Genomic DNA, 7,972 nt, shown 5'->3' with positions numbered 1-7,972 from the left:
AAGTTCATGTTCGTGCATATTTTTGCAAAACAGATGAGTTTTCACAAATGAGAAATGAAATTTAAAATTCTTTTTTATCATGTTATATTACATGTTTATAATCATTTACAAAAATTTTATTATTTTTGGAGTTTATTTTCTATGTCAAATTGATTTTACAAGATCGGGTGTTTTAGCAGTTTTTAGAATCTAGAATATATGTGTTCAAACATTTATTTCTCACAAATGAGAAGCGATATTTTAGAAATTCTTTCTATAAAATGTTATCTACATTTCTAGAAACTTCTCTCAAAATTTCATAATTTTAAGAGTTGATTTACTATTTTTAATGTATTTTACAATGCCAGCTACACAAAAATTCCAGATCTACCGATAATGTTCAAACCTGACGAGTCGACCCATAAATGCATGAGTCGACCCATAAACAGTGCATGAGTCAACCCATGAACATATGAGTCGACCCATCAGATGTTTTTTTTACCTGTAACGGCTAGTTTATGAGTCGACTCATGAACAGTACCGAGTCGACTCATAACACTGTAACGACTATATTTCCAGACTGCACTGTTTTTGAGTTTTTGGTCTTTTTGCCTTGTTTTCTCTTGGCTTTGGGGTTCCTATAAATACCCCTACATATCCTCAGTTCTATATACAACTCAAGAGAATGTTTTAAGAAGGTTTAACAAGAGTTTAAAGTTTTGTTTAGTGTTTGTTTAAAAAGCTTATAAACAATTAAGAGTTTGTTTTGTGAAAATAATTTCACAAGAGCTTAAAGAAGATCATACATCGATGTTTGAGCATCCAACTCTTCTCTCTCTCTCTCTCTCTCTCTCTCTCTCTCTCTCTCTCTCTCTCTCTCTAAATACCCCTACATATCCTCAGTTCTATATACAACTCAAGAGAATGTTTTAAGAAGGTTTAACAAGAGTTTAAAGTTTTGTTTAGTGTTTGTTTAAAAAGCTTATAAACAATTAAGAGTTTGTTTTGTGAAAATAATTTCACAAGAGCTTAAAGAAGATCATACATCGATGTTTGAGCATCCAACTCTTCTCTCTCTCTCTCTCTCTCTCTCTCTCTCTCTCTCTCTCTCTCTCTCTCTCTCTCTCTTGTTATTATAGAGAAGTTTTCCTAAACTCTATTTCTAGCAATTTATTGTTTTGTTCATAATTTTCATAAGCTAGATTTAAATTGAGTTTGGTTTGATTTAATTTGTCTCTTTGTTCACACACAACCTATTGAGCTTATTGTATTTACATTCATAGTATAATTTGGGATTGTGAGTTTTTGACTTAGAGTGTGAGTTTTCATTGTGTTCTCATCTATATTAGAGAACAATCATTTGTTATATTGTGCTTATTGTGAGATTCACTTTATATTATACTAGTACACCGAGAGGAGTGTGTGGTGAGAGACAGGGTCGCTTCCAAGAGGAGTGGTGTCGGTTGACGAACCTAGGAAGAGGTTGTATCCAAGCACTTGAGGAAGGACACGGACTAGAGACCAACACTTAGAGAGTGTGGAGTGTAGTTACATTAAGAGATTATGATCGTTAATCGGTGAGCGTTGAAAACCGATATTGTGTGGTGTAAACATTGTTCGTGTGAGCGTAGAAAACCCGGTTGTAATAGTGGAGATCTCCTCGAGGTGAGGAGCGGAGACGTAGGTCGTGGGGACTGAACTCCATGAACATATCATTTGTTTGTGATTGCATTGGCGCACTTATTTTTATGTTCATATCTTATACCGTCTTTGTATATTGCTTGTTGCTTATATTGCCCACTATCTAGTTTAGATTGTTTACCCTTGTGTTATTGTATATCCTCGCATATATCTCATAGTATATCTCATTGCTAGAATATTTCCCTTTGTTCATATTGCATATTCTTGCTCATAATATATTGTATATCTATCTTGTAAGAATAATTTATTAATAAGTTTTAATTAGCATAAAATAAGATTAGATTAGCACAAGACTCTAATCACCCCCCTCTAGGCTGTAACAGCTACAACCTCTTCAGTATTGCATATAGAGTCAAGAGGTAGAAATTCAACCAGAGAGAATGTGTATGCTTGGTACCAAGCACAAAAAGTTATGCTTGATAGTAAGGTGACATAATCCCCTCTACTCATTCAAATGGTTGCATATCCCATGTACTCCTCAACCCATGTGAATGTGGTCCCCCATTAGAATGAGTGGAGGGGATTGTGCCATCTCACTACCAAGCATAAACTTTGTGCTTGGTACCAAACATACTCATATTTCTCATATATATATATAAGAGAGAGAGAGAGAGAGAGAGAGAGAGAGAGAGAGATAGAGAGAAAGAGAGAGATGGGTATGTTTGGTACCAAGCATAAATTTTATGCTTGATAGCGAGGTGTCATATTCTCATCCACTCATTCCAACTCCCAACCACTCCCCAACCCATTTGAATACGGGCCCTAGTTTCAATGAGTGGAGGAAAATATATCACCTCACTACCAAGTACAAAAACTTAGGCTTTGTACCAAGCATACTCATATATATATATAGAAACACACACACACATATGGGAACTATGAAGCCACCTTAGATTGAATATAAGGATGTACGTTTTCATGTATGAATTGGGCTATTTCAATGGATGATCCGCTCCATTCATCATGATCTAAATGTCTTAAAATATCTACAAAATAAAAATCATGATATTTGAATATTTCTAGCGCATATTTTTTATTGTCTCTTTGATTATGTAGTTATAAAACCATTAATTTTACTATCACTTTATGCATTAGTAAATACAACATAATATGCCTAATTTTTTGTTTACATGTCATCTGAATTATTTAGATCAAAATGAACGGAGTGGATAAAGTAAATTGATTGCATATAATCTAATTTTGAAGGTGTATCCTTAGATTCAATCTAAAGTGACTCCTTAGAATCGTAATTTCATATATATATATATATATATATATATATATATATTATATATATATATATATATATATATATATATATATATAATATATATATATATATATATTATATATATTATATATATATATATATAAACTCGGTACCAAACATAAATGTTTATGCTTGGTAGTAAAGTGACTCATTCTCATCCAATCATTGAAATGAGAGAACCATATTCACATGCGTGCACATGGGTTAGATAATTGAATGAGTGGACAAAAAATGGGCCACCTCACTAACAAGCATAAAATTTTCTCTCATAATATATATATATATATATATATATATATATATATATATATATATATATATATATATTATATATATATATATATATATATATATATATATATATATATATATATATGTTGTTCAAGTTCTTAAGGTAGCTGCTAAAAGAATAATGGGAATTATTGCAACAAATAGAGGACCTGTTTTTTTTCTCTGCTTTGAAAAATCACGTTAATCCTTTATATTGTGTTTGACAAATTAATACTACTTTTTTCTTAATCAAACAATTTAAATTCGTTGAACATCAAGTGTATCTAACAATAGAAGAAGCTCGACTCTTCATTTTAATTTTCTATGCATTTCGATGTATTACAGATATATCTAAATCTATCGACTTATATATGATTTACGATTTGGATCGTTGGTGTCAGCTAGCGTGGGCTTTAACAAGACAAACAAGTTCTCATACCCATTTAATATAAATAGAGAAAAAGATAAAATGAAATTAAAAAAAAATAGCGGAATGCATCGGAGGCCCACATCATTCTCCAAATATAGCGATACAAAAGAAACAGCAAAATAGAAAAGAGTTCCACGCTGTATAAGCACATATCCCGCACGTGACACCATCACAAGGACACCCTCAACCCCACGTGTTCCCACGCCCTCAATGATCACAAGACTCCAAACCCTTTGAAAAGGACTAATCTAACAAATAACCCCCCATGCATGCTATATAAATATTTTTGAACTAATCACCTTTCATTTTATCTATTGACATTTTTTCGGTTTCTTGTTTTTTAGAAAACTATAATTAACACCCATAATATTATGGTTTGGTGTCTGCAAAAATAGATGAACGTACAACAAGTATATATTTTCAGTTTCTCTAAATTGAGAAAGTTGTTGAGCAATAAATGAGAAGAACGTATAAATCAGTTTTCATTTTCTCTATAAAATTTTGCTTGTAGATGTTCAAGCTCTAGAGTCCACTTTGCACTGCAACCAAACATGAGACAAAGAAGCTGGAATCAATATCAACTTTCTAAAAAAAATTTAAATTCCTATCGTCCAAAAATTATTTATAGAAACTACTATCTCAAGAAATTAACATCTCTTTTTTTGTAATTTTAATTTAATTTCCTGTTATCAAACACATATTCAGACCAAGTTTCTTTCAAATGCCAAACTCTAGAATGTGAGTACTAACCAAAATAAGTTGAGAGATGATAAGTACAACTGAAAGTATAGACAAGAGAAATTATATATATACAACTCCAAAAAAAAAGAAAAAGAAAAGGACCATCATTTTCCCTCAAGCTTATGGCTCATTCTTTCCTTTGATTGAATCCAATCTGAGAAACTCTGCAGGGTTCTAGTATCCGCTCTATAACACCTTTGAGTAAACTCCAACAAGTCTGCCCACTTAAAATCCGGGTATTTCCTCTCCATCAAACCCGAATCCGAATCAAAACTCAAATCCAATGGTGGCTTCACAATCCTATCACCCTTTGGGCACAAGAAAAATGCCAAGGATTTCCTCTCTCTGTGAGGATTCACCACTGCTCTATGAAGGCAACTCCTGTACCTGCCATTGCATAAAGCCTGCAAAAGTAAAGGGGTTAAAAGGAAGAAAAAAAAAGGGAATAAAAACTTTGGATACTGAGAGGATGACGTACAAAATCTAGTAATGGGGACAAAATGAGCACAGCGCCCGATTAAGATAGCATCCAATCCCTCTCTATTTTGTATAGGGAAGGGAGAACGTTTGTCTTTTTGTCTGCTTTGGCTTTATTTGCTTCTGTCATCATAAATTCTTAAGCTTATCTTTGTTGTTTTCTTTTGTTGTAATTATTGGGTTTTTGTTAAATTGGTACCTAGCTTCGTCTTAGTAGACCTATAACTTGGTTGTCATTCGATCGCATGATCAATTTCATGTGCTCGTGGCGAGTAGGATAAACAGTGTGCATGTGGGATGAGAAAGGTGTACGATCCTTGCACATTTCAGAAAGAACACCGTAAAATTTTGTTTTACATTCTTACATCTCATCGAAAGAAACATTGAAGATGAACAGTTCTTAGCAAAATTTAAACTTGCTGTGTCAGTTTGTAAAATAGCATTTCCGACTCTTAATAATGGTATTTATGAGTACGTACAGATTCGTTTATTATGAGCACAACGTATACGCGTGGTTTGTTCTCAGGTCATGTTTGGCAGCTGGTACATATTTTATGAAATCTTATAGAGAAATATAAAGAAAAATAAAAACCTACTCTAGTCAATTGTACGTCTTATTATCATCTAAATTTTTTGAACCTTAAAACCGTCTGAGGCTCAAAAGTAATTTATTATCATGTGATTCTTCCGTGATATGCATGTTATTTGAAATTCAGATGACATAATGCTAATAAAATAGTTTAGAGTATATAAGTGACTACCTACTTCATATATAGTGCATACGACGTATTTGCAACTAACCCCAGTTATAACCGAACTTTCAAAATTTACATACCATGAACGTGTCACCGATATTGATAACCAGTGCATCCCTCACTGGACTAACTGACTGCCACTTTCCTTCGGCAAACACTTCAAGCCCTCTGACCTGATCTTGCTGCAATATGGTTAACGCCGTGGGGTCACAGTGGGGCCCGGTCCCCAACGCGAGCTCTGGCTCTTGGCATGGCGGATAATAGTTACATCTCACAATGCAACTCCCATCTTCGAAAAATTCCCTATATCGTTCTCTGGTCAGTCCTTGGCTCATTGCTAGGATCTCCATTATTGAAAGTGCTAGCTCGAACATAGATTTGCAATATGTTTTGTAGACCTTCCTGGCATTAGAGTGTAAAATTATAATCCTCGATCGATTTTTTATAATGCAACACATCTTTAAGATGACATCAAAACAATCTAGGTCAAATTCTACCCGACATATTTAAAGTGAATCTAAAATAGAAAAAAATTATAATTTACGCCAGGTGATATATGCTAAACTTGCCCCCTAGTTTGGTCAATGTCATGTAACTTCTGTTAGACATCTCAACCTAACTTAAGAAATAATACCATTTGAAATTGTGTAAGTGACTACACCCGCATAATACGAAAGTGATGTGTTATTTAACTCATAAAATTATATCTTTTAACAATAATAATACGTATTCATAGCAAAAATATTGATATCAAATTCGTAGAAAATATATACCCAATCTCCTCGAAATCTTTGCCTAGCATGGATAATAGTTCTTCATCCCCACCGTCATTGTATACGAAAGAGAGCGTCTCTTTCCATGGCAACCTTGAAGAGAATCTGTCAGTGTGAGCTCCCGTGTATCCCCACGTGCACCCCGGCCTCCTTCGTGCACGTAACTTTCGGTCAAGAGGAAGCTTGAAGAATCTATCAACAAGTTCAAATATGGCTTGACGAACTGAGATGTCGACTCCATGATTGATCACCTGAAAGAATCCATGGGCCGAACACGCGTCCCTGATGAGCTCGACAACATGTTGAGTTGAAACTTCGTCACCTCTGAAGAACTCTTCGAGGTTGATTATGGGAGTTTTGAGTTCTTCTGGCAATGCGTTAGGTCTTTCGGTTTGTGGCCATATGAATTGTTTGGGTATTTTTGCTTGTTTTTGGAGGAGAGAGGAGTCGAAGAAGAGGCCACCATTGTGGTCTTTTTCTTTGTTGAAGTCGAGGGAAGGGGAGAGGAGCGAGACGGAGTCCATTGAAGAGGGGTGTGTTGATGCATCTTAGGGGGGGTTTTGGAGGTACTTGTAGAGAGCGAAAAGTGTCACTATAGACGGTGTATTAAGAAGAACAAGTATTATTAATTAGTTATATTAATCGCAAAAGTCTTCTGTTTTACATTGATTCTGATGGAGTATAAACCTATAACCCTTAATTCCCACCACTACTTTAAAGTTTAGGCACAATAAAAAGATTTGTTAACATTGGTATCAAAGAGATTTTGATTCAAAATGGTCTAGGTATTGTTGGCGCGCCTTCTGGAAGCGTGCTCGACAACCAAACGAGTCGGTGAGCGATGATAAAAATCAAATTAACCAAAACAGAGATTTATGTGGTTCGGCAATTTCCTACGTCCACGGGGAGAGGATGAGAAGATTTTACTATATGAAAGAGAAATATAACAGGTTATAACTCACAAAATCATTCAAATATAACCCTAACCAAAGCTCTCAACTCCCTCACAATATCTCCCTCTCAATAACTCACAAAATCATTCAAATATAACCCTAACCAAAGCTCTCAACTCCCTCACAATATCTCCCTCTCAAAGTGCTCAAAACAATGCTAATTCTCTCCTTAAGAAACCCTAAAAACGTGGTTCTATTTATAACAAAATACAATCCCAAATAGACTAGGATTCTAAAAACGAGTTTGCCACACCAGGGTGTGGCGCAGACCACACCCATGACCCTAAAAACGTGGTTCTATTTATAACAAAATACAATCCCAAACAGATTGAGATTCTAAAGCCACACCCGGGTGTGGCAGACACCACACCCGGGTGTGGCAGACACCACACCCCTGAAAAATATGATAGATTCTGCCACACCAGGGTGTGGCAGACACCACCAGGGTGTGGTAGAGCATGTCTTGCCATACCAGGGTGTGGCAGACACCGTCAGGGTGTGGTGGAGTACCTGTATTGCTTATTTTTCACGTTTTTCTCAATTCCTTCCCCGTTTTCATAATTCTCCAGCTCGGCGAAGTTTTCCCAAAACCGAACCGACACCAAACAAAGAGCACCAATGCG

The 7,972-nt window shown here is 35.2% G+C and overlaps 1 protein-coding gene across 1 annotated transcript; it reads right to left on the bottom strand.

Moving 5' to 3' along the window:
- On the bottom strand, nt 4,418-6,920 carry LOC109829416 (gibberellin 20 oxidase 2-like). Its single transcript, XM_020396542.1, has 3 exons — nt 6,397-6,920; nt 5,704-6,025; nt 4,418-4,795 (listed from the first exon to the last, which is right to left on the bottom strand). Exons 1-3 carry the CDS (start codon nt 6,918-6,920, stop codon nt 4,496-4,498), a joined length of 1,146 nt encoding a protein of 381 aa, XP_020252131.1. The 3' UTR covers nt 4,418-4,495.

The sequence above is a fragment of the Asparagus officinalis genome, chromosome 2 (genome assembly GCF_001876935.1).
Source record: "Asparagus officinalis chromosome 2, Aspof.V1, whole genome shotgun sequence".
NCBI classification, from domain to species: domain Eukaryota; kingdom Viridiplantae; phylum Streptophyta; class Magnoliopsida; order Asparagales; family Asparagaceae; genus Asparagus; species Asparagus officinalis.
Note: the sequence above shows the minus strand (reverse complement) of the source record. Positions and strands in the feature narration are given on the sequence as shown.